A 26,088-nucleotide genomic window follows, 5' to 3' on the forward strand; every position below is an offset into this window, starting at 1 on the left:
GAGAGCCCGATGCGGGGCTCGATCCCAGGACCCTGGGATCATGACCTGAGCCGAAGGCAGAGGCTTTAACCACTGAGCCACCCAGGCACCCCCCTGTTAGCATTTTTTAAAGATTTTTTATTTTTAAGCAATCTCCACACCCAAGGTGGGGCTCGAGCCCACACCCTGAGATCAAGAGTCATACACTCTAAGGAAGGACTGAGCCACACAAAGGCCCCTCCTGTTAGCATTTTAATGTTGATGTCTCTGTGGTTTTGCCAGCCTTTTTTGTAAGCATTACTTCTGATACATACACTTAACCAGTCGGTTATTCAGTAAGTTAATAAGTATTGCTTGGGTATATAGAACAATGACTCAGCATGTTCTTAGTGAGTAGAATTCTGGTTTCTTTCTAATAAGGAGCACAGATTCTTTTAAAAACTTTTATTGTGATAAAATAATACATAACAAAATTTACCATTTAACCATTTTTAGGTGTACTATTTGGTGGCATTAAGTATATTCACAGTGTGTGCAACTATCACCACTATGTGTTTTCAAAGCTTTATCATTACATCATTACATCAAACAGAAACTCTATACCCATTAAACAGTAACTTCCCATTCCCCCTTCATCCTAGCTCCTGGTAACCTCTATTCCACTTTTTATCTCTATGAATTTGTCTATTGTAGATCTTTTCTTTTTTTTAAATTAAGACAGCATTCACTCATTTCTATTTTTATTTTTATTTATTTATTTTTTTTAAGTAGGCTTCACACCTCATGAGTTCAAGAGTCACATACACTGGGGCACCTGGGTGGCTCAGTGTTTTAAGCATCTGCCTGCGGCTCAGGTCATGATCCCAGCATCCTGGGATCAAGCCCTACATTGGCGGGGGGGGGGGGGGGGGGGTGTCCCTGCTCAGCGGGAAGCCTGCTTCCCCTCCCCCACTCCCCCTGCTTGTGTTCCCTCTCTTGCTGTGTCTCTCTCTGTCAAATAAATAAATAAAATCTTTTTTTTTTTTTAATAAATAAAATCTTAAAAAAAAAAGTCACACACACTACCAGCTGAGCCAGCCAGGAACTCCTGTTGTAGATGTTTTCCTTTAATGGAATCATAAAATAAATGACACTTTGTGGAAACATAGGGATCTTTTTTCCAATTTTTTTATTGTAATAAAATACACATAATAAAATTTATCATCTTAACCATTTTTAAGTGTATAGGTCAGTGGTATTAGGTACATTCATACTGTCGTGCAGCCATTACCACCATCCATCTCCAGAACTCTTCATTTTGGAAAACTGAAACTCTTGTACCCATTAAACAGTAACTCAGGGGTTCCTGGGTCGCTTAGTGGGTTAAAGCCTCTACCTTCCGCTCAAGTCATGATCCCAGGGTCCCAGGATCCAGCCCCCACATCGGGGCTCTCTGCTCAGCAAGGGGGCCTGCTTCCCCCTCTCTCTCTTTGCCTGCCTCTCTGCCTACTTGTGATCTCTCTCTGTCAAATAAATAAATAAAATCTTTAAACAAACAAACAGTAACTCACCGTTCCCTCCTTTCCCATACCTCTGGCAACCACAGTTCTACTTTCTGTCTCCATGATTTTGACTCTTCTAAGTACCTCATCTGACTGGAATCCTACAGTGTTTGTCTTTTTTGCAACTAGTTTATTTCACTTAGCATAATGTCCCCAAGTGTCATCCATGTTGTGGTATGTGTCAGAATTTTTTTTCTTTTTAAGACTGAGTACTCCATGGTATGCATGTATCACATTTTGTTTATCCATTTATTTATTTGTGGCTGGATATTTGGGTTGCTTCCATGTTTTAGCTGTTGGAAATAATGGAAATATTAACATGGGTGTACAGATATTTCTTTAAGACCCTGCTTTCAGTTCTTATGGCTATATACCCAGAAACAGAATTGCTGGATCATATGGTAATTCTGTTTTTAATTTTTTGAGGAATAGCCATAGTGTTTTCCACAGCAGCTGTGCCATTTGACTTTCCTACCGAAAGTACAAAAGTACAGTAAGGTTCCAGTTTCTCCACCTCTTCAGCAACAGTTGTTATTTTCTGTTTTTTGTTTATTTTGTTTTTATAGTAGCCATCTTAATGGGTATAAGGTGGTATTTTGTAGTTTGGATTTGGATTTTTGTAATTTAGTGATGTTGAGCATTTTTTCATGTTGTTTTTGGCCACTTGTATATCTTTGGAGAAATGTCTATAAAGTTCTTTCTTTCTTTTTTTTTTTTTTAAGATTCTATGTATTTGACAGAAAGCCTAAGCAAGGAGAGCAGCAGGCAGAAGGAGAGGGAGAAGGTAGCTCCCCCCACCCCCCCTGCCCTGCCCGCCCAGCAGGGAGCCCAATGCGGAATTTGACCCTGGGATCGTGACCTGAGCTGAAGGCAGATGCTAAACTGACTGAGCCACCCAAGCTCCCCTCCTTTGCCCATTTTTGAAATGGACTGTTGTTTCATTGTTGTTGAGTTTTAGGAGATGTTTTTTGTTTGTTTTTAAGATTTTATCTTTTTATTTGACAGGGAGAGCACAAGCAGAGGGAGAGGGAGAAGTAGGCTCCTTACTGGCAAGGAGCCCACTGCAGGGCTTCATCCCAGGATCCTGGGATCATGACCCGAGACAAAGGCAAACGTTTAACTGAGCCACCAGGGTGTCCCAAGTTTTAGGAGTTTTCCATATATTCTGGATGTTGATCCCTCAGATACATGATTTGCAAATATTTTCTCCCATTCTGTGAATTGCCTTTTTATTCTGTTTAGTGTCTTTTGATGAACAAAATTTTAAAATTTTCATGAAGTCTAATTTGTCTATTTTTTCTTTTGTTGCCTTTGCCTTTGATGTTTTATCTAAGAAAACATTCCCAGAAATGTAGTATTTAAAGGAGGGAAGAAGCTACCAAGTGGGTTCTGGCTTAAGAGTCTCTGAAGTGGCCTGAATTGTCACATAGCTACTACCATGGCCCCTACTTTTCTACTCTTCACATCAGCTAGGATGTCATGAGTACATCTCATTGAGCAGTGGGAGGAAAGCACGACTGATTAGTGGTCTAAGGACACACAGAGGTCAGAAGCAGCAAGCTGTGACTTGGTTCTGTGGAAACGGTCTAGTGGTCTGGCTGGCCATTCCACTCTTGATGTCAGTCACCAGGTTGACTCCCCCGGTAGTCTCGGTAGCACCTGATTCTTTGATATCCATGCTCCCTGTTGCTTCTCAGAAGTGCTGTGTGGTATAGGCATGGGGGAAGTTTTTAAAGAGGAACAGGTCTCTCAATATGGGAGTGGGTCCTGGGCAAAAGCCCAGGAAAATTACTTGTCTTTTCTTAGCACTACCAGCTCTGCAGAGGCATTTTTCAGTGAGATTCTTTTTTTAAAAGGACAGTTATATATTATGACTAGACCATAGATTTCTTGAGGGCAGGAACCAGAACTTTGTCTAATTTATTTTTATCATTGAGCATAGTCCTTGGCATTCTCCAAATGTTTCCCAAACTGCTCTGACAATTAACATCAAGTGGCTCAGGACACAAACCTGATTTGTAAAAGTCAGTATTACATATTATTCAAAATGGTATCATTTTGGTTTTATTACTTTAAACTGTAGTTGGTTTATCATATATGTTCTCTTGATGGACCTCCTTTTCAAAGGGGAAGTGAGATCATTGTTTTGTCAAGTATGAGATAGGTGTTATTAAACTCTTAGGAAGTTTTCTCCTTAATTAGTTAAATCTTATCTTTTATTTTCTTTTTATACTCTACCTTCAGGATATTTTAGAGCTCTTTAGCTCAGCCTCAGGTAAAATCTGAATTAATGAGATTTTATAGATTCTGTATTAATAAGGATTTACTGACCACATGAAAACAAAGGCAAAACTCATTTTGAAAACTTTTCTGAAAAAAAAAAAAAGGAAGGGCAGACACAGTTACTTTATTTGCAAGTGAGGACCCTGGCTTAGTAAGTGGCAGAGCTGAGTGTCAGACTAGTTCTTCTGGTTCCAGATTTTTCCTTTCACTGTATTATACTAGAAATCTACAGCCCTTAACTGAGATCTGTCCAATCTGAAGATTTTTTTTTAAGATTTTTTAAATTTATTTGACAGATAGGGAGCACAAGTAGGCCGAGAGGCAGGCAGAGGGGTGGGGGGAAGTCTGTTTGAGTCGTATAGTTCTGAGTCTGGCTATCAGATCTATCAACCCACGCACATTTATGAGGTGTTCTTCAGGTTCCTGGCCCTGTGCTGAGTAAGGCACCTGGAAGCTGGGACCAAGGACGGAGACACACAAACAGCTCACTGAAATGTGTTAAGCACATTGGCTTGGGAGTTGGGAAGCTTAGCCTCTGACTGGCTCTGATCAAATGACCCAACTACTCTTAACCCTTAATCTAACAATGCTAACAATGGTATGGTAGTACTTACCGCAGAGGTAGGTTATGAAGATTAAATGAGATAATTCATATAAAGAATGCTGTGTGTTAGCTGACATAATTCATGGTAATAATAAATATTAAAAATGGCTCCTGATTTTAAAACTTTTGGTGAAAATCTGATTTTGCCTGAATCAAATTAAGTGTATCCCATTCTGGATTTTCTCATACACAGTTCTGATGTTGCACCTACTATGCCTTCAAAGAATGATGGCCATTCAGAAAGGGAAATTGTGACTCATTCATTAAGCAAATTAACCAAGTACCTGCTTATTACATAGCTCTGTGGGGAATATAAAAAAAGGATGACTTTTTTATATTTTGTGAGATCTTTGTGTACTTTGTGAGATCTGACAGTGAGGGTGAGATTAATATTTTTCAAGCACTTAAGTCTGCTGGCACTGTGCTAGTGCCTTATTGTTTTATCTCTTTAATTCTTATAAACTGTCCTGGGAGAAAGGTAATAGCCCATTTTACGCATAGGAGTAAAATAAAGGCTCAGAAAATAATGTCTAAAGTTACCAAGTAAGTGGCAGAGCTGAGATTTGAACCCAAAGCCATCAAATTCCTCTGCTATGCTAGTTTTGTTTGTTTTGTTCTTTAAAGATTTTATTTATTTTAGAGAGAGAGTGTGGGCACGTGAGCTCTGGCACAAGCAGGGGGGAGGTGCCCCATAAAGAACATTTTAAGACGGTGATAGAAGGGATGATAAAAGGCAGCTCTTGGATGACCCGTGAAAGTTTGTATCGTTGGTCATCCAAATCTTGCTTTACCTTTTCTTATGAAACCTGGTAAGCGTTAAGGAAAAGCTCTGAAGGGGTGCCTGAGTGGCTTAGTCAGTTAAGCATCTGCCTTCAGCTAGGGTTGTGATCCCAGGGTCCTGGGATCGAGTCCCACATGGGGCTCCTTGCTCAACGGGGAGTCTTCTCCCTCTCCCTCTACCCCTCCCCTCCCCCTGGCTCATTCTCTCTCTCACTCTTTCTTTCAAATAAATAAAATCTTTAAAAAGGGGGCCCCTAGGTGGCTCAGCGGGTTAAGCCTCTGCCTTCAACTCAGGTCATGATCTCAGGGTCCTGGGATCAAACCCTGCATCAGGCTCTCTGCTCAATGGGGAGCCTGCTTCCTGCTCTCTCTCTCTCTACTTGTGATCTCTCTCTCTGTCAAATAAATAAATAAAATCTTAAAAAAAAAAGGAAAAGGATTGAAGTTTAAACCAAAACAAAGAAAAACCCTTTCTATGCAGAGGTACCTGAAGACAACGTGAAAAAGTAGGAATAGCTGATCCCAGAGTGCCCACTCAAATATGAAGGGCACAAGGAATCTAAGGCCTTTCTTCTGTCTCAATCCCAGCCCTTCTTGCCTTACCACGCTCATATGTGCCCTGGGCTCCAGCCACCCTGAACCCAGCACAGTGCATTGTCCACTTCTCCTGTGTTCTGTGTCTCCCCAGCATGCCCTAAAGTCATGCCCTCTATGCGTATTTCCGTCAGCACTCAGCAAGCTAGGCTGCCTTGTTTACTTGTTTGTCCCCCCTTAGACTGAAACCCTTTATCTCTGTATCCTGAATGCTTGGCATATAAGATCTTTTTTTTTTTTTTAAGATTTTATTTATTTATTTGACAGAGAGAGAGATCACAAGTAGGCAGAGAGAGAGGAGGAAGCAGGCTCCCCGCTGAGCAGAGAGCCCAATGTGGGCCTCGATCCCAGGACCCTGAGACCATGACCTGAGCTGAAGGCAGAGGCTTAACCCACTGAGCCACCCAGGCGCCCGGCATATAAGATCTTTAGTAAATCTTTGAAGATAGTGCGTCTGAGTGGTTCATCCAGTTAAGCATCTGCCTGCCTTTGGCTCAGGTCATGATCTCAGGGTCCTGGTTGGGCTCCCTGCTCAGCGAGGAACCTGCTTCTCCCTCTCCCTGTGCTCCTCCCTACAGCTTGTGCTTTCACTTCTATCTCAAATAAATAAATAAAATCTTAAAAAAAAAAATCTTTGAAGATAAGTGAGGGGTTAGTTGAGCAGATAGGGAGGTTAAAGGATGCCATAGAAAAGGAGCAGTGCTGCCCCAAAGAAAAGAGGCCATTCTCAGCTTCCTCTCTTCTTTTGGACTTGGAAGGTCATTCATGCCCATGGTCCTGTATTTGAGGGCCAGACCTCTCTTTAGGGACCTACCTAAACAACATTCAGACTCTAAAATTTTAGAGCCTGGTTTCTGTGTGTTCCAAGTTCCAATCAACTTACTTAGATTTCTTCCTACTCCAGTCTTCTGTGAGTGTGATGTAGACATTTTCAGAATGCAGTTCTCATCTCTGCCTACACATGGTCCAGCAGCAGCCTAATGAGCAGCACAGATAGGCTTGGGCAAGCTACAGCTCCTGGCAGAAAGCTTCCACGTGAGGGCACGTGAACAAGCATGTGTCCACAGGAACAAGAACTCTTCTGGGTATCCTCTGGGATCGTGCTGGTCATTTATCACCCAAATTTATAATCTTCATCACTAGGATTAACTTAGATACCTCAGCATACGCTGTTCCAAGAATTCTTAGAGTTTAAAGGCACTGAGAAGGCAGATTTTGAATACCTGCGGATCTATAGAACCTGAGAACTGAATACGAGAATGCTATGAAGAGATTTCTTCATGAGGTCAAGTTCCCCAGGGTTTCCTGAAGGGATATGCAACTTTTGTGTTCTCCTCCTTGCTCAGTTCCTGTGAGGTAGACCAAGCCAGCTCTGGGAAGGTAATAGGAGTGAGGATGCTGGGTCAGCCAATACCAGCTTCCAGGCTCTGCATTCCTAAGGGATCATTAAGTATTGCAAATCTGCTTTAGTCCCAGTACCACTTGTGCCAACCTGGACATCTCATTTTAGGAATGTTTTTTGAAACTAAGTATGAATTTGTTTCTTTAAGGATCGGTTCTGTCTTAGATGGACCAGAAGTGCTGACTGGTCTGAGATCTCAGCTGACTTGTCTGTCTCCCATCCCCCAAGTTTATCTGACCTCTTTGTACTGTAGCTGGGGTTTGTACATTTGTACATTTTGAAGGACAGGCCCAGAGGTCGCTGTCCCTCCCAAACTCTGTGTTGTGTCATATTGCTTTGTGCTTTTGGTAGAGTTTAGAAGCTGGGTTTCCAAAACTTCATCAAAGAATTACCTGATGTGAAAGGTAGGGACACTTATTTGAAAATAGAGATTCTTGGGCACTGTCCAGATCCAAATCCTATTTTTTTTTTTTTTTTTTAAAGATTTTATTTATTTATTTGAGAGAGACAGTGAGAGAGAGCATGAGTGAGGAGAAGGGCAGAGAGAGAAGCAGACTCCCTGTGGAGCTGGGAGCCCGATGCGGGACTCGATCCTGGGACTCCGGGATCATGACCTGGGCCGAAGGCAGCTGTCCAACCAACTGAGCCACCCAGGCGTCCCCCAAATCCTATTTAAATCACTGAGTGGGGGCGCCTGGGTGGCTCAGTCTGTTAAAGCCTCTGCCTTCGGCTCAGATCATATCAGGGTCCTGGGATCGAGCCCTGCGTCAGGCTCTCTGCTCAGCGGGGATCCTGCTTCCTCCTCTCTCTCTGCCTGCCTCTCTGCCTACTTGTGATCTCTGTCTGTCAAATCAATAAAATCTTTAATCAATCAATCAATCAATCAATCACTGAGTGGGAGGCGCCTGGGTGGCTCAGTGAGTTAAGGCCTCTGCCTTCGGCTCAGGTCATGATTCCAGGGTCTTGGGATCGAGCCCCGCGTCGGGCTCTCTGCTCAGCAGGGAGCCTGCTTCCTCCTCTCACTCTGCCTGCCTCTCTGCCTACTTGTGATCTCGGTCTGTCAAATAAATAAATAAAATCTTAAAGAAAAAAAATCACTGAGGGGTCTAGGAGCCAGATTTCTAAGAGGGTGCCTTGTTTAGGAAAAACAGGCAAGTTTGATGGAGCCCTTGGATAAGAATTCTTATAATTATCCATGTGTCTTCTTCAGCTCTTATTCCAGATTCCAGAGCCTCAGCTTGGCTGTGGTCTTTGTGACTTCTCTCCACACACACAGCTGGTAGCCCCAAGCCTTAAATGTAGTTGGTGCTAGACATATATTGATTGAATGCATGAATGCATGAGTCACACTCACTTCAAAGAACACAAAAGTTACAGCATTGCGCAATAAACTTGATGGAAAACAAAGACCAGGTATTTAATTTTGTAACGCTACATGGTAAAGCATAACATGTAAAAGTGAAAAGAGTGCCAGTGTTGTGTTGGAAAGTCTGAATGGTGGCCTGGCCTTGGGCAAGTCCTCCAACCTCTCTGGCCTGATAGCCTGATCTATAAAGTGGAGTGAGAATTAGAGTGGAAATAGATGTGAATGTGCTTGAAAAGCAGAAAGTAGATTCAGATCAGGAGTGAAGAATTGTCCTGAGCAGGATTGCTGTGTGGTCATGTTGAAGTTCATAGTCTCTACCAGGACCAGGAGAAAGTTTTAGTAGGACGGCAGCTCAGGCATGCCCAGGATCTGCTTCCCTTTATTCTGTGCACTTCCTGAGCCAACCAGGGTCCTCTGGCCTCTAGCCACTGTCCCAATTCTGCTGGGTACAGGAGGATGTGGTCACATTCTCTCGTTCTGCCAGTGTTTAGTAGCTAGCCCCCAGGGAAGGTTGCTCATCTCTGCCATACTGCCTTGGTGTGGTGAGGTTCCTTTACATGAGGGTAGGGAGGAGGTGAGGAGAAAAGGCTCCACGGATAGGTGCACAGCTCTAGGGCCCATGATGTGTTGCAAAGAGAGGTTTGTGAGCAGCTGGGCTGTTAATCAAAACCAGTCACACATGCCTACACCCACTCACTTCGCAAACATTTGAGTGCCTACTAGGAGGAGGCTTTATTTTTTATTTTTATTTTTAAAGATTTTATTTATTCATTTGACAGACAGAGATCACAAGTAGGCAGAGAGAGGCAGGCAGAGAGAGAGAGGAGGAAGCAGGCTCCCCGCAGAGCAGAAAGCCCGATGTGAGGCTCGATCCCAGGACACTGGGATCATGACCTGAGCCAAAGGCAGAGGCTTTAACCCACTGAGCCACCCAGGCGCCCCTAGGAGGAGGCTTTAGAGCCTGAGTAGGGACCACGTGGTCAGTCTACTAAGAATTAGAATGAGAGTTAATGTGGTCTTCTTGGAGTTGAAATGTGCAGGCCTGTCCAGTGTCTAACCTGCTGCAAGCCTGCTGCTATCTGCAAACTGACCTGTCCTGTTACTGTCCCCTGACCATTCCCACCCTCACACCTGCCTTGATCCTGACTGTCCCCTTAAGCCTTCTGTCCCTTAGGAGTATGAGCCATGCAGAGCCTTGTTGGGTCCAGGGAGTAGGGTGGGTAATGAACCAGGATAAGGGGTGTCTGTGTACATCTGCCCAGTAGCAGTGGCCCCCTCCTACCTTGGTGGACCCTCTGGTGTCACTGAGGGTCTTGGTGACCCTCTGGTCACTGTATTATCTCATAGGGCCACCTTTGCAGTCCTGTAGAAGGCATGACACCCTCACTTTTCAGGTGAGAAAAGAGATTATAGTCATCAAGGTATCTACTCAGAGTGGTAGATTTCCAGGATTTGGGGAAAACTGGAACACTGAGAAATGTTTTTGTTTTTGTTTTTTACTTTTTTTTTCTTTTTTTAAGATTTCATTTATTGGAGAGAAAGAGTGTGCACACAGCTGTACATGCGTACCTGAAATGGGTAGGGGCAAAGAGAAAGGTAGAAGCAGATGCCCTGCTGAGCAGAGAGCCTGTGGCAGCTCAGGGCTCCATTCCAGGACTCTAGGGTCATGACCTGAGCCAAAGGCAGATGCTTAGCTGACTAAGCCACCCAGGTACCCCAGAGGTTGTTGTTTTTTGTTTGTTTGTTTGTTTGTTTGTTTTCAAATGCACGATTGCTATTGTTTTCTGATTTCAGAATAATACATGTAAAAATGTCAGTTTTGTAAATGTGGAGAACTAAGAAAATATGTCACTACCTCTAAGCCCCCATCAATACAGATAGTCACTATTAACAGTTTTAAAACAGGTGTGTTTCAGAAGGGATGTCCACTATCACCACTGCTATTCAACATAGTACTAGAAGTCCTAGCCTCAGCAATCAGACAACAGAAAGAAATAAAAGGCATGGAATCGGCAAAGAAGTCATCAAATTCTCGCTCTTTGCAGATGATATGATACTTTATGTGGAAAACCCAAAAGACTCCACTCCAAAACTGTTAGAACTCATACAGGAATTCAGTAAAGTGTCAGGATATAAACGCACAGAAATCAGTTGCATTTCTATACACCAACAGCAAGAGAGAATAAAGAGAAATTGAGTCAATCCCATTTACAGTTGCACCCAAAACCATAAGATACCTAGGAACAAACCTAACCAAGGAGGCAAAGAATCTGTACTCCGAAAACTATAAAGTACTCATGAAGGAAATTGAGGAAGACACAAAGAAATGGAAAAACGTTCCATGCTTATGGATTGGAAGAACAAATTTGTGGAAATGTCTATGCTACCTAAAGCAATCTACACATTTAATGCAATCCCTATCAAAATGCCATCAATTTTTTTCAAAGAAATGGAACAAATAATCCTAAAATTTATATGGAACCAGAAAAGATCCCGAATAGCCAGAGGAATGTTGAAAAAGAAACCCAAAGTTAGTGGCATCACAATTCTAGACTTTAAGCTATATTACAAAAGGTGTAGTCATCAAGACAGTGTGGTACTGGCACAAAAACAGACACATACATCAGTGGAACAGAATAGACAGCCCAGAAATAGACCCTCCACTCTGTGGTCAACTAATCTTCGACAAAGCAGAAAGGAATGTCCAATGGAAGAAAGACAGTCTCTTCAACAAATGGTGTTGGGAAAATTGGACAGCCTCATGCAGAAGAATGAAACCGGACCATTTCCTTACACCACACACAAAAATAGACTCAAAATGGATGAAAGACCTCAGCACGAGACAGGAATCCATCAAAATCCTTGAGGAGAACACAGGCAGCAACCTCTTCACCCTCAGCCGCAGCAACTTCTTCCTAGAAACATCACCAAAGGCAAGGGAAGCAAGGGCAAAAATGAACTATTGGGACTTCCATCAAGATCAAAAGCTGTTGCACAGCAAAGGAAACAGTTAACAAAACAAAAGACTACTGACAGAATGAGAGAAGATATTTGCAAATGACATATCAGATAAAGGACTAGTATCCAAAATCTATAAAAAACTTACCAAACTCAACACCCAAAGAACAAATAATCCAATCAAGAAATGGGCAAAGGACATGAACAGACATTTCTGCAAAGAAGACATCCAGATGGCCAACAGACACATGAAAAAGTGCTCCACGTCACTTGGCATCAGGGAAATACAAATCAAAACCACAATGAGATACCACCTCACACCAGTCAGAATGGCTAAAATTAACAAGCCAGGAAACAACAGATGCTGGCGAGGATGCAGAGAAAGGGGAACCCTCCTACACTGTTGGTGGGAATGCAAGCTGGTGTAGCCTCTCTGGAAAACAGCATGGAGGTTCCTCAAAAAGTTGAAAATAGAGCTACCCTACAACCCAGCAATCACACTGCTGGGTATTTACCCTAAAGCTACAAATGTAGTGATCCAAAGGGGCACATGCACCTGAATATTTATAGCAGCAATGTCCACAATAGCCAAACTATGGGAAGAACCTAGATGTCCATCAACAGATGAATGGATAAAGAAGATGTGGTATATATATACAATGGAATACTATGCAGCCATCAAAAGAAATGAAATCTTGAATTTGCAACGATGTGGATGGAACTGGAGGGTATTATGCTGAGTAAAGTAAGTCAATCAGAGAAAGACAATTATAATATGATCTCCCTGATATGAGGAATTTGAGAGGCAGAGTGGGGAGTTTGGGGGTTAGGGAAGGAAAAAATGAAACAAGATGGGATCAGGAGGAAGACATACCGTAAGAAACTCTTAATCTCACGAAACAAACTGAGGGTTGCTGCAGGGAGAGGAGAGGGTGGAGAGGGTGGTTGGGTTATGGACATTGGGGAGGGTATGTGATATGGTGAGTGCTGTGAAGTGTGTAAGCCTAACGGTTCACAGACCCTGCCTTTGGCTCGGGTCATGGTCTCAGGGTCCTGGGATCGGGCCCCGCGTGGGGCTCTCCGCTCGGCGGGGAGCCTGCTTCCCCCTCTCTCTCTGCCTGCCTCTCTGCTTACTTGTGATCTCTCTCTCTCTCTCTCTCTCTGTGTCAAATAAATAAATAATCTTTAAAAAAAATAATAATAATTTAAAAACAAAAGAAAAAAACCAAAAAGCCAGGTGTGTTTTTCCATGTTTTAAAAGACATTTTCTAATATTTATATTTCATTATTGTAACTAATGTAATATTATACATACATTTTACAGTTTTTTTAAACGTTCTTATAAAAGTAATACCCTGCTTGTCATAAAACATTAAAACAGGATGAGAGTATAAAATTCGAAGTTCCACATTCCCTAATCCCAGAAATAATTGTTGATAGTTTAGTGTGTGCCTTCTAGATGTTTTCTTTGCCTGTGTGTCTGTGTATGTATATATGTATATATTCTTTTATATATTTTGTATTTTACCCAAATAAGTTTAGACACATACTTTTATGCATCCTCACCTGTTTTTTTTAATTCCTTTTATTGCAGAAATGTACAAGCACACACAAAAATAAGCTAATGGGATAAACCCCCATTCATCATCTAGTTCCAACAACCTCCACCTTCCCTGTTCTTAGTCTTTTCTCTCCATTTTCACTTCTCCCCCTGGAGTATTTTTTTTTTTTTTAATTTATTTGACAGACAGAGATCACAAGTAGGCAGAGAGGCAGGCAGAGAGAGAGAGAGGAGGAAGCAGGCTCCCCGCAGAGCAGAGAGCCCGATGCGGGACTCGATCCCAGGACCCCGAGATCATGACCTGAGCCGAAGGCAGAGGCTCAACCCACTGAGCCACCCAGGCGCCCTTTTTTTTTTTTTTTTAAAGAATTTATTTATTTATTTCACAGAGATCACAAGTAGGCAGAGAAAGAGGAGGAAGCAGGCTCCCCGCAGAGCAGAGAGCCCGACTTGGGGCTGGATCCCAGGACTCTGAGATCATGACCTGAGCCGAAGGCAGAGGCTTTAACCCACGGAGCCACCCAGGCGCCCCTCCCCCTGGAGTATTTTAAAGCAAATCCCAAACATCATTCCTTCATAAATATTTACATATATATTTCTTGGGGTGCCTGGTGGCTCAGTTGGTTAACCGTTTGCCTTTGGCTCAGGTCATGATGCTGGGGTCCTGGGATTGAGCCCCGCATCGGGCTCCCTGCTCAGAAGGGAGCCTGCTTCTCCCTCGCCCTCTGCCCCTCCTTCCTGCTTGTGCTCTCTCTCTCTCTCTCTCTCTCTTAAATAAATAAATAAAATCTTTTAAAAAAAATATATTTCTAGCAGGTGAGTATTTCTTAAATTGTGCAATACCATTGTCATACTCAATAAAATTAACAGTAATTCCTCAAGATCAACTAATACCCAGACTAAATCTAATTTTAACAGTCATCTCGCAAGTGTCTTTTTACAGGTGGTTGTTTTGAACCTGGTTCCGGTGAGATCCTCACACTTTCAGTGGTCGATATATCTCAAGTCTCAATTTAGAACTCCACATCCCACTATTTAGTTTTTAAGAACTTGGATTATTTGTCTTTGAAAGATCCTGCATTCTGGAGTTGTTAAAGACGTCCTTCTATGCCCCGTATTTTCTGTAAATGGGTAATTTATTTTGGAGACATCATTAGAGTCTGTGGGTTTTTTTTTTTTTTTTAAGATTTTATTTATTTATTTGATAGAGATCACAAGTAGGCAGAGAGGCAGGCAGAGAGAGAGACGGGGAAGGAGGCTCCCTACTGAGCAGAGAGCCCGATGTGGAGCTCGATCCCAGGACCCTGAGATCATGACCTGAGCCTAAGGCAGAGGCCTTAAGCCGCTGAGCACCCAGGCGCCCCTAGAGTCCATGTTTTAAGAGTGCTTTATTGTTGGTGATATATACTTCCTATTGCATCACATCAGGAGACTATCATTAAGATTGATCAGTGAACCTGACTTTATGATTGTCTTTCCACTTCTGTATACACGGTCCTTAATGTTAAAGGTTTTATTTATTTATTTGAGAGAGAGTGAGAGAGAGAGATCATGGACAACAGGGAAAGGTAGAGGGAGAAGCAGATTCCCTACTGACCAGGGAGCCTGATGAGGGACTTGATCCTGGGACCCTGGGATCATGACCTGAGCTAAAGACAGATGATTAACTGACTGAGCCACCCAGGTACCCACACAGTCCTTAATTTTAAAAGATAAACATATTTTAAAGAAGCTCGCACAGGTTAGGACTTGAGCTGGAATGACATGTGAAGGCCATAACATGGCCCTCAGAAGCAGCCTCTATCCTAAGAAGAAGAGAACAGTTGTATGTGGAGAGGAAGAAGCACTGGGTCAGGGAGAAGGTCTTGGAGCTGAGGCCATTGAGGCACTGGTGCTGCCAGCAGCCAGCTGCCCTTCAGGGATATTATGTAAAATGATGTAACTGAGTGAAAAAGTGGCAATGAGCCGGTCTCCTCTCCCTGCCCAAGTCACAGAGCTGCTGTGGTGGTGAGGGATGCTTGTGAGTCCAGAGTTCTGAGTTGGTGGTGTGTAGGAAGGCTTGTTGGTCTGAGAAGACTGGCTTTTTGGTCCTTCACATCTTCAAACTTTGGAAGCTGAAATCAGAGCGGTCTTTTGGCACCCCAGTGGTGAGTCCCACACTTACGGTAGGGGCTGCCCACTTTGGAAAGAGCTGATGAGATGACCTGGAGTAGCACAGTATCAGAGCTAGAAGGAGACTACTAGGAGACAGTTTACAGATGAGGAAACTGTGGCCCACAGAGGAGAAGGGAGGTTCTTAAAACATCTGCCAAGCTGGAGGCTCATCTCAAGCCAGCATCCCAGCTGGTGGTTCTCTGGCTGTGATAACCAGCCAGCACTTCCCGCTTAGAATTTCTAAGATGGTGGGGATGGCCCGACCAAGCTCTTCACAGATTCTTAATCTGCACCCAGAATTTCTGGGTGTCCTTGGTGTTGGTCTTGTCTACATTCTTGTTCAGTTCCTGGCACGTTCTTTGATTTGGAGGCAGTATTGAATAGCAGTCTGTTTCTCTCACCATTTGGTGGCCAGCTTGATCTGTGGCGGTGTGGTAGTTTGAATACAGACCGGGTGTCATGAGTTCCCAGTCTCAGCTCCACATTAGTCAGTTAGAGGAGAGGTCTTGGGCTGCAGTTTTCTGAAGAAACTGGCCCAGATCAAGTTTGCCTAAAGCATTATATGAATGTGCCACATGATTCTGTGGGAGGATAAACAGCTTTTCTGTCATTATGTATTTGTATTTATTTTTCACTTACGATAACTAATAACTGGTTTTTTATGTATAGCAGTGACATAACCCTTCTGGTCTAAGCAGATTCACCTGCCAGTATAGAGGCAGTCCAGAGTTAGAGGACAAGTCTGTGAACATTTAGTTTTATTGAGCACATATTACCTGGGTTGGTTATCCTGGGAGAGTGTAAAGACATGTGAGAAAGGGTCTCAGTTCCTTTGGAGAGCCATCTGCATGGAGGATGTTCTGTTTTTGTGCAGTATGTTTTGCGTGGTACTCTCTAGGCTATTCATGAAAGTTTTTGAGTCATTGTTCTCTGGGTAGTGCCCCATGAGTATCATCCTCTGCAGCCTCTGCAGAGTCTGTGTAAAGGTTCAGTCATCTGAACTTCTGGAGTTGAGAGAAGATTAGGGTATTGCCATGGAAGCTGGGGAGAGTGGTCTGCAGAAATGGATAATCAAGGCCTCTCTGCCTTTCAGGATTTTCCTAGGGAGAATCTTCAGTCAGTTTGCTGACAGCCAAGGATGGCGAGCAAGGGGCCCTCAGCCTCTGCCTCCCCTGAGAACTCCAGTGCAGGGGGACCCAGCGGTAGCAGCAATGGTGCTGGCGAGAGTGGAGGGCAGGACAGCACCTTCGAGTGCAACATCTGCCTGGACACAGCCAAGGACGCTGTCATCAGCCTGTGTGGCCACCTCTTCTGGTCAGTACCCCTGCGACCACCCCCAGAAGACACATGGCCATGTTTAGAAAGCCTGTGGCTTGGGCAGCTTTGGAACAGGTGGTTTCCCACCCACTTTGGGTCTCCTGATACGATCAGGTCCAAGAAGCAGAAGCCCTGGGTTCTTATCCCAGTTCTGCTGCTGATAAGCTGAGTGATCTTGGGCAAATCCTGTCCCCACTCTGGACTCTGTACCCCCACCTCTAACGTGAAAATACTTACCAGTTAGTGAGCAATTACGATGTGCCACTTGCTGTGCTGAGTGAAGAGGCACTATGTACAGTGGTTATACTGTAGTATACCATTCAGCAAGGACAGTGGAGCCAGACTTCCTTGTTCTGAATCCTGACTCTGCCACTTCCATCCTGGATGACCTTGGGCAAGGTGCTTATATACACTCTGTTCATTTTACAGGTTGTTTGTGAGCAATCAAATGACTCAAAATACATAAAAAGCTTAGAAGAGCACATAGCACACACTGCATACTGTGTGTTAGCAATGATCCTAATAATTGTTGCTATATTTTATGTATATCAAAATGAAGTGGGAGGGTTAGTTTCATTCTGGCCTCCATCATAGGAGTCCCTCATGGATCTGAGGTTCTGGGTAAATGTTACGATTTTATTCTTCTCCCTTAATTTTGAGCTGGACCTTGAAGGGTGAATTGGGCTAAGTGGAGGGGTAAGAATGGCAGGTAAGACAAAGAGAATGTGCCCCCCAGGGCAGACATTTTCTAGGGTAGACATACACACTTTTGGGTATGAGACTTCAAGACCCTGAGACTGCTGTGTATCTCAGATAGCGCCTTGGATGGGGGACTGGGAAATGTTAGGGAACAAGAGTGGTTAAGAGAGCATTGGGCCAGATTATCAAACCCAGATTTGATTGAGTAGGACATAAAGCTGTGGGATATTTTTGAGCAGGGAAGTGGTGTGAAGAAAGGGTCATTTAAGTATTATTTAAGGTAGTTTAAGATAAAGAGATAACTTTATTGAATTAACAGAATGGGGCATATTTTGTTCTGGGAGCTCTTGCCCTAATCATTAAGTTTTATGCAGAAACCGTTGTTTCCTAGAAATTGAAGATTCTCTGGGGCAGTATAAAACCAGGACTTGAAACAAGTGACAAAATTAAAAATAAATCAAGGTACCATTAGAAAGAACAGACTCTAAAACGAGACAGATGCTTCCTGTCAGAGTGGTTTATCCCTGGGCAAATATGCAATCCTCTTTCTACCTCAGTATCCTCTTCTGTAAAAGGGAGTTAATTATACTTTGTCTTAGGTTAATATGACCCTCCAGTGACATTAACAAATGGGAAGCTAATCAGCCATGTCCTGGCACTCAATAGTTGCTTAATAAATAGAAGCGATCACCATCTTTGTTTTAATTTTGAACTTTCTGCTAAAGGAAAGTCACCTCCACTTCTCCCCCATAGACTTCAAGGGAAGTTGCCAGTGGAGGAGATCTGTGATTTCAGGTGCATTGGGCTCAGTTTGGAATGACATTGCAAGGTTAATGTAGGAGTCAGATGTCAGGTGTGTCTGTTACATCCAGGGAGATTGCATGTCTGGATGGTGGGGCTCTGTGGGTCAGGAACTGGGAAAGGAATTAACCTCTGAGTCCAACAAATTTTACTCAGCTGAAGGAGTTGTGTTTTATGAGGGACAGAAACCGTGTCCACATTTTCCACTGTCCTGGCACACAGGAGGTGTGCAGCGGATATCTCTTAGTTGGATGAATAAACCAAGAGAGTAAAAATGAAAAATCTAGAGTTAGAGTAACTTTTCCTTCAATTCTATAAATGTCATTTTTTGCACCCAATGCTGGGTGATAGAAGGGACAATAAGCTGAAAGTCAGGAGACTTACTTTTTAGTCCTGGTGCCACAGGCAAGTTGTTTCTTGTTTCTGAATTTGGTTTCCTCATTTGAAAAATGAGAGACTGGGCAGCTGTTCATTGTAGTACAACTCATTAAGCTGTGAAGGTAGCCCTTTCTGCCAAGCAGCATCCCCATTTTCATGATTTAAAGATTTTTTTAATAGTAAACTTGAACTTTTAAACAACTTCCTGCCAGCAGAGCACTCAAGGTTGAGGACAGCCTGAAGATTCTCTTAAACCAGATCTAGAGTCACACATTGTGAGTCTTAGGTTAGGAACCCACTGAAATGGAGTCTAAAATATGGTGTGTTTGTGTGTGTGTGCACGTGCGTGTGTGTACGTGCTGTGTGTATGAGAATGCCTCATGAATTTTTTTGCATAGAGGGTCTTTAGCCTATATTGGATTCCTTCAGAGGTCACAATCCCTCAGAGGTTGACTTGTAGAGAAGCTGAGTCTGGGATGGTCTGGGACCTAGGGGTCCTTTACAAGTAAGATCCCAGAGGTAGATAGAGACTGGGGTCTTGTCTCTATTGCCTGATTTTTCCTGTGATTTTAGCCCATGCTTTTCTGTTTTCTGGTACTAGTGATTCCCCACAGACACGCAGGGGGTTGCAGTGCTCCATAGTTCCACCTTGTGTTCCCATTTTTTCTGCTCCCACCCTTGGTGTTTTTTCTAATGAAAGCATTTTGCTTCCTTTCTCTTTCTCCTTGATGATTGGTTGCCCTGGGGACTCTGGCAGTTGGCCATGTTTACATCAGGTAAGATGCATTTTGTTTTACTTTGTCTTTCATCAGCTATGGTTGCACAAGACACCCCTAATCTCAGGAGACTACTGTCAGAAGCTGCAATCTCCCCTGTTTGTGGACTCATTTGCTTGTTTTACCCCCCTCAACCCTCTTTATACACCTGCCCAATGACAGGTACTTGCTGAAAACAAGGGGTCAGTATAGTACCTGGGATGGTCCTGATTCTGTTACTGATGGTGTTTGTGGCCTTAGCAGGCCACCTCTCTGGCTCACAGTTCCCTATCTATAGATTAGCTTGGATTTGATAGTGTGTGTGGTTTTTATTTTTGAGATTCTGCCTCTATAAAAAGAAGCTCCTAGAATATCAACTATTCCCCCTACCTGTAAAGGCCTTGAAAATGTTAGGAAGGGAGAAATTTTTTTGGTCTCAACAGAGAGTTTTTGTGTGAGGGGGGAAAAGTCTGTTTTCTCAGCTCTAGATTATTAGGAAAACCAGTCAGTTAAGTATTCACCAAGACCCAGGCACATGACCGAGACAGAGCAGGGCTTGGCATTCACAGCTGGCTGTGAATAATCACTGTGAGCTGTCTCCACAGTTGTTGGCAAAAGAGCTCCACACTAGTAGGTGGTTTAGGAATGTAGGGGGAGGACAGAAGTTCCAGAGCTCTAAAGTCTCAGAATCGAGGTGGGACAAAGAAGCAAAGGAAGGAAGAGAGGGGTTCCCACTACGTTTAGGGCTATGCATTCTGACCTCCAGCAGAACCTAATAAATTTATAAATTTATCTGCTGGAAATTTATAAAAAGCACATAACATAAGTTTTGAAGCTTTCAACAGTAGGATAAAGGAAGTGGGATATAAAATCATTAAATGCTGCTTTCTCCTTGACCCCTTGACAGCTCTAGGCTTGCAGTTCCTTCCTGTTGTGTTGCAGGGAGCCCCTAGAAGTAATGAAGCATGAGGAAGCCTGTTTAATTATGAGGTGTTTAAAAGCAATTTTGATTTCACCGCTAGTAAATATTTACTGAGTGCCAGGAGCAGGAATCAGAGAATTGGGTTCCTTGAAGTGTTCCATGCTGGTGTTGGTGTTTCCAGTTTGAGGCCCCTGACCCATGTTGTTTCGCTGTCTGTGATTGCTCTGTAGTGGGCTTAAACACCATTCGTGCATTTTTCTCTCCTGTTTGCAGTGGTTGGAGACCAGACCTAACAGACAAGTGTGTCCAGTTTGCAAAGCCGGCATCAGCCGAGATAAAGTGATCCCGCTCTATGGCAGGGGCAGCACTGGGCAGCAGGACCCCAGGTGAGGCCTTGGGGCACCTCTCACACCTACTCCTCCCTTTGGATATGAATTTACTTCCATTTAGCACCTTCTCACTTCACCCTCTACTTAGTGCTTACAGACCCTCAGTTTTGAGGCAATTGGGATCCAGATGGGAGTTCGTCAGGAAGGGAGGGAAGCCAAGTTGCTCCTCACTGGGCTATAATATGAATATCCACTTAGTGTCTCCCAGCGAGCAGGCAATGTGCTAGGCAGTGCACAAGATAGCACAGTTGTAAGTATGCAAAGTGCTGTGAAGGAGCAGCTTGGGAAGCAGGGTGTCTAGCAGGAGAGTCTGCAAGGAGGGGGGTTGCTGCAGCAGTGATATATAAAGTACAGAGGGAAGAGGGGACAGGAGGTCTGGGAGGCTTTGTGGAGTTTGGGGTGTGGATGGGTCTGTCATTCTACAAACACAAGTTCTGAGAGCCCTTCATGGTCTGCTCACACACGTGCACACGCTCACACACCCCTAGACTCTCCCAGCAGTGTCTCATACCGTCTCTTACCCCACCCCAGCATACCCTGTATCCACATATACTGGACTTCTCTTAAAGGAACTTAGCCTTTCACATTCATGAGCCTTCGTAATTGTTTTCCCTCTGCCTCTTCTGCCCTCCCCAGTCCTGCTCAACACCCTCCTCCGCTAATTTCAGTCCATCTTTAAGGAGCAGTCCTGAAGTTACCTCCTCCTTGAAGTGGCCCTTCTTCCTCACATCAGTTGCTCTCACCCATGCTTCCACCCTATGTGGTTGAGATCTCTGTTCAAGAAGTCCCTTCCCATGCTGTATTGTGATTGGTTGTGGCCCCCTTTAAACCATAAACACCTCAAGAGTAGAGTCCATCACAGTCTTAGTATTGGTAGTGTCCTGCCTAGTGCCTCACGGCTAACAAGCCCTCAGTCCAGTATGTTGAGGATGAGTGATAGAAGAGGCTAAGACCCAGAGGCAAAAAGCAAAGTGTATAGGGTACTTACCAAGGAATAGTGGGAAGTAAAGCTGAAGTTAATAGGGGCAGATAGAGAGATCCTGAATCTCAGCCCTCTATGCTGACAGGCCATTCCTGTTTCAGTTTGGATTTGGGATTTTTAACATTGGTGACCCCTATATTACACAGGTCCAGGGAAGGTGTCTGGCTAGCATTCATAACCAGTCTGGGTCAGGCTCCTGTGAGAGGAGTAGGCTCTAGTGCAACATGATGAACATCTTAGAATAAGCAGATTTTTCTTTCTGCTTTTCTGTATAGTTGACAAAACAGTCGCAAGTAGAATGAAGGTTAGGATTTGGTTTAATTTGGTATAAGTTCCTATGCTGTGCATAGTGGACCTGACCCTGAGCTCCCACCCCACTCGGAGCAGCTGAAAGCATTTTATAATTATTTATTTTATGATGTTTCTGTTTCAGAGAGAAGACCCCTCCCCGTCCTCAAGGACAGAGGCCAGAGCCAGAGAACAGAGGGGTGAGGAACATTCTAGGAGAAGCTTCTAGAAATGAGCTTATGGCTTTAGAAGTTTCCATCTTGGCCCTATACTTTTTCTCCTTGATTATAAAAGTAATGGAAAAATTGAAATACACAAAGGAAAGGAGGGGGAGTAAACTTACAATCACACCATCGAGAGATAACTACAGGAAATATTTTGGTCTATTTTTTTCTATTGTTCTGTACTTATATATACACACATGTAAATTTTATAGATCTATTTATATGCACGTATTTTATAGCTATATTGGGCATACATATATTTTTGTTTATTTTTAACAATACTTGGCTCCTGTTTCGTAGCTCTTTTTAAAAATTTCATTCATTCTGTATTAAGTGCCTTCAGTATGCTGGGCATTATTCTAGGCACTGGTGATACATCAGTGAACATAGCAAAGATTCCTGGCCTTACCAATTTATATCACAGAGAGGGAGACTTTTTTAATGACATTATCTTGAGATTTTACATGCCAGGCTGTTTAGTGTTGCATTGTATGAACTTGACATTATTTGATCCTTTGTTGGACATTTAACTGTTTTCTTTTTTTCATTTTAAAAATACTCTGATGAACTTATAGATACATTTTTGAGCAGGTTCATGGTTATTTTACTAGGATAAATTCTTAGAAAAATCACCAGCTCAAAATTGCTAATTTAAGTCAGATGTTAGTATTAAAATTTTCTTTTCTTTTTTTTTTTTAAGATTTTATTTATTTGACAGACAGAGATCACAAGTAGGCAGAGAAGAAGGCAGAGAGGAGGAAGCAGGCTCCCTGCTGAACAGAGAGCCCAACTTCGGGCTTGATCCCAGGACCCTGGGATCATGAGCTGAGCCGAAGGCAGAGGCTTTAACCCACTGAGCCACCCAGGAGCCCTAGTATTAAAATTTTCTTGTTAAAATATTGAAGAAATTGGGGCACCTGGGTGGCTCAGTGGATTAAGCCTCTGCCTTCAGCCTGGGTCGTGATCTCGGGGTCCTGGGATCAAGCCCCGCATTGGGCTCTCTGCTTGGCGGGGAGCCTGCTTTCCCCTCCCTCTCTGCCTGCCTCTCTGCCTACTTGTGATCTCTGTCTGTCAAATAAAAAAATAAAATCTTTAAAAAGTAAAATAAAATAAAATATTGAAGAAATTATAAAAGCAGAATATTTATCCACACTAACAAGTATATTTTCATTTCTCCAGATTAAAATATTAAAATTTTTGAGGGAAAATACCTATCTGTATCTTGTCTACATCCCTACATATTGTCCTGAGGATTCTTGAGACCATAGTGTTCAGTTTTGTCTGACAGTGTGGTCACAAGAGTTTTTCATTTCCCCACAAGAATTAAGAGCATGGGTTTTTTGGACCATATTGACAGGTTTTTTTGTTTTGTTTGTTTTTTTAAAGATTTTATTTATTTATTTGACAGAGATCACAAGTAGGCAGAGAGGCAGGCAGTGAGTGGGGGAGCAGGCTCTCTGCTGAGCAGAGAGCCCAGTATGGGGCTCCATCCCTTGATCCTGAGATCATGATTTGATCTGAAGGCAGAAGCTTAACCCACTGAGCCACCCAGGTGCCCCAGGATCATATTGACAGTTGACAGTTTTTTATCTAAACGCTATTGACATATTGACAGTTTTTGGTCTAAACGCTACCCCCTTGACTACGAGGTGGCATCACTTTAACTTTCACAGACTCTTGTTTCTCAACAGAGAGCATCAGCTCCTAACCTCAGGAAGCCAGAGGTCCTAGTGCATAGCTGTAGCACATACAAGTACCTGCAGCCACCAGTGATGCTTTTTGCCTACATTTTCCCAGGAACATAAACCCCGCATATGTGAGGGCTTGTGGAATTGTGTAGAAGTTGCTAAAAGGGAGGCCATAGGGTCAGTCCTCGGGATTACTCTCAGTGAAGTGGTAGTTCGTGATGAAACAGTTGCACCTTCCTGGGTAAGGCAGCCTCGGTCCCAGGAGCCCTCAAATTCAACCATGCTGGGTCTGAATAGGACCATCTGCACTGAGGAGATGGAAAACTGGTTGTTTTTCTTCTGTCTAGGCTTACCCTCTTGTTACATCTGTTACTAGGCTTTATGTAGGTAGTGCCACCCAGCAAGATGTTTGGAGCTGGATGCCAGGCTGCTTGGTATGGCATAGGGAACAGCCACTTTCATGACTTGCAGAAGACTCATAAGTGAAAGCCAACCAGCTCTTTGTGGAGCGCAGTTGACCCAATACATTTTCTACTTATTATTTTTTAATCATTTGCTCTAAAGATCTACTTAGGTATGTGGGGGAGGAAAGAGGATTTAATAAGATGTGCACAGTAATTAAGAGCATGGGTTTTCAGATCATACTGACCTAGTTTCTGGTCTAAACTCTACCCCCTCTACTATCTGCAACCTTGGTCAAGATAGAAAACAGGTTACTTTTTCACAGTGTTAGAAGTCTTTTCATATGAAAGATGATGTGGTATAGGGGAAAGTTGAGGGTGGGAGAAGGAAGGGGAAAGCTGAGGATAAGACACCATGAGGATGGTGAATAAGGAGACCTCTGACTTTTTACGTCAATTATTCCTCTAATGTGTAAGTTTCTTATAACAAGCATATATATGAAAATAATCAGAAAAAAATAGTCTTATGTTTTTTAAATTCTTAAAAATATTAAAACTGAGGGAGAATACCTGTTTATATCTTGTTCCCATACCTTCATGTTGGCATGTACTTGTGACCATAGTGTTCAGTTTTGTCTGTTAGCTTGGTCACTGGAATTTTTCTGTGTTGCCGCATAGTTAGCATGATGGTCTTTAGAGAGTGTGTATCAAGATTTTGATCATGACCTCCATCGTTGGTTAATTAGGGTTCCACTTTTTTTTTTGCTATTATCAGCAATGTGCCGCTTGTTCCAATGTTCCCTTGTAATTAGGTATAGGGGTTGTTGCCAGTTTTGCTTGTTATATTTCATATATATATGCAATATATATATAAGATGCATGTTATTAAAGCATGTAGAAAATTTTATTGACTAGGGTGGGGTTCTGGGAAAAAACGTGGTGCTCTAAGAACCCTAACTTGCACCAGCAGATTGTTTTACTTTGGGCCAGAGCCAGTCCTTTCTGGCATTCACAATTCCTTAGCTGGAACCCCTTGCAGGCCAGGAGGGCAGAGGGACCACCAGGGTTCCTCTGCCTAGCAGTCTAAATGGGAGGAGAAAATTTCCCCCTTGGAAACAGGTGGCAGAGGGTAGGGAGGAGAGGCAGATGCCACCTGTGGGTGACATGTTTGACAGGTTGCTTATTCTGAATTGCATTTCTTCCATACAGGGATTTCAAGGATTTGGATTTGGAGATGGTGGCTTCCAGATGTCTTTTGGAATTGGGGCATTTCCTTTTGGGATATTTGCCACAGCATTTAACATAAATGATGGGCGGCCTCCTCCAGGTGAGACCCTACTTCCTTGATAATTCTGCTTGAAGGCTGTTTGGAATTCATTAGTATGCAGATTACAGATAACTGTCACTGCTTGATCAATCAGCCTTTTCAAAATGTGAACTCTTCGGATTACTGGTAGTCATGATAATGTATATTGCCCACTTACTAAATATTAGGCATGTTCAAAGTGCTTGTCATCACAAATGCAGGGGATCCTCACCATAAGCCTGTGGGATGAGTGTTTGTTTAGCTCTGTTTTACAATCAGAAAATGCTCAGTATGTTTCCCAAGACCTACTCTGTGCCTATAAGTTGAAAAAGAATAAAGTGATACCTAGGATACCTAGCTAAAGAAAAGCCTAGTCCTGTGCATGTCCCATTTAGGGACAGAAAGGAGTGAGGCAACCCACCAGGATTCAAGGCCTTTCTATTCTGTGGTATCTCTGTCCAGCTTCCCTCAGGATACATGTGGAGCTTGGGACCAGCCCCCTTTCTCCCTTTCTAGGTCTGTTACCTGCTACTACCTTTCTCTCCAGCCAGTTTAAAGGTGCCAGCTGCACCTTGCTGGGCCGCAAGGTGGGTGTTCTGTATTTTGTCTCAATCTGGCACCTGGGCCAAGATCCTTACCATGGAGTCTGCAGAGGTGCTGAGGTCATTTGAGCTCTACTTGCACTCATTGGAACCTCCTGTGTGCTGGGCACAATG

The 26,088-nt window shown here is 43.2% G+C and overlaps 1 protein-coding gene across 2 annotated transcripts in view; it reads left to right on the forward strand.

The window, feature by feature from the left end:
• The window catches only part of RNF185 (ring finger protein 185), a 37,399-nt gene that overhangs the window by 9,122 nt on the left and 2,189 nt on the right, over nucleotides 1-26,088 (forward strand). The window contains exons 1-6 of one of the 2 annotated variants that reach the window (XM_032883455.1): nucleotides 14,012-14,062; nucleotides 16,316-16,536; nucleotides 19,175-19,193; nucleotides 20,368-20,480; nucleotides 21,899-21,953; nucleotides 25,276-25,393. In XM_032883455.1, the coding sequence (XP_032739346.1) occupies nucleotides 16,361-16,536; nucleotides 19,175-19,193; nucleotides 20,368-20,480; nucleotides 21,899-21,953; nucleotides 25,276-25,393 (481 nt within the window). In that variant the 5' untranslated portion in view covers nucleotides 14,012-14,062; nucleotides 16,316-16,360. Of the gene's footprint in view, nucleotides 1-14,011; nucleotides 14,063-16,315; nucleotides 16,537-19,174; nucleotides 19,194-20,367; nucleotides 20,481-21,898; nucleotides 21,954-25,275; nucleotides 25,394-26,088 lie in introns of those variants that run through there. The other variant, XM_032883456.1, reaches the window with a different exon arrangement.

This window comes from Lontra canadensis, unplaced genomic scaffold (genome assembly GCF_010015895.1).
Source record: "Lontra canadensis isolate GAN:19392208 unplaced genomic scaffold, GSC_riverotter_1.0 scaffold87, whole genome shotgun sequence".
NCBI classification, from domain to species: domain Eukaryota; kingdom Metazoa; phylum Chordata; class Mammalia; order Carnivora; family Mustelidae; genus Lontra; species Lontra canadensis.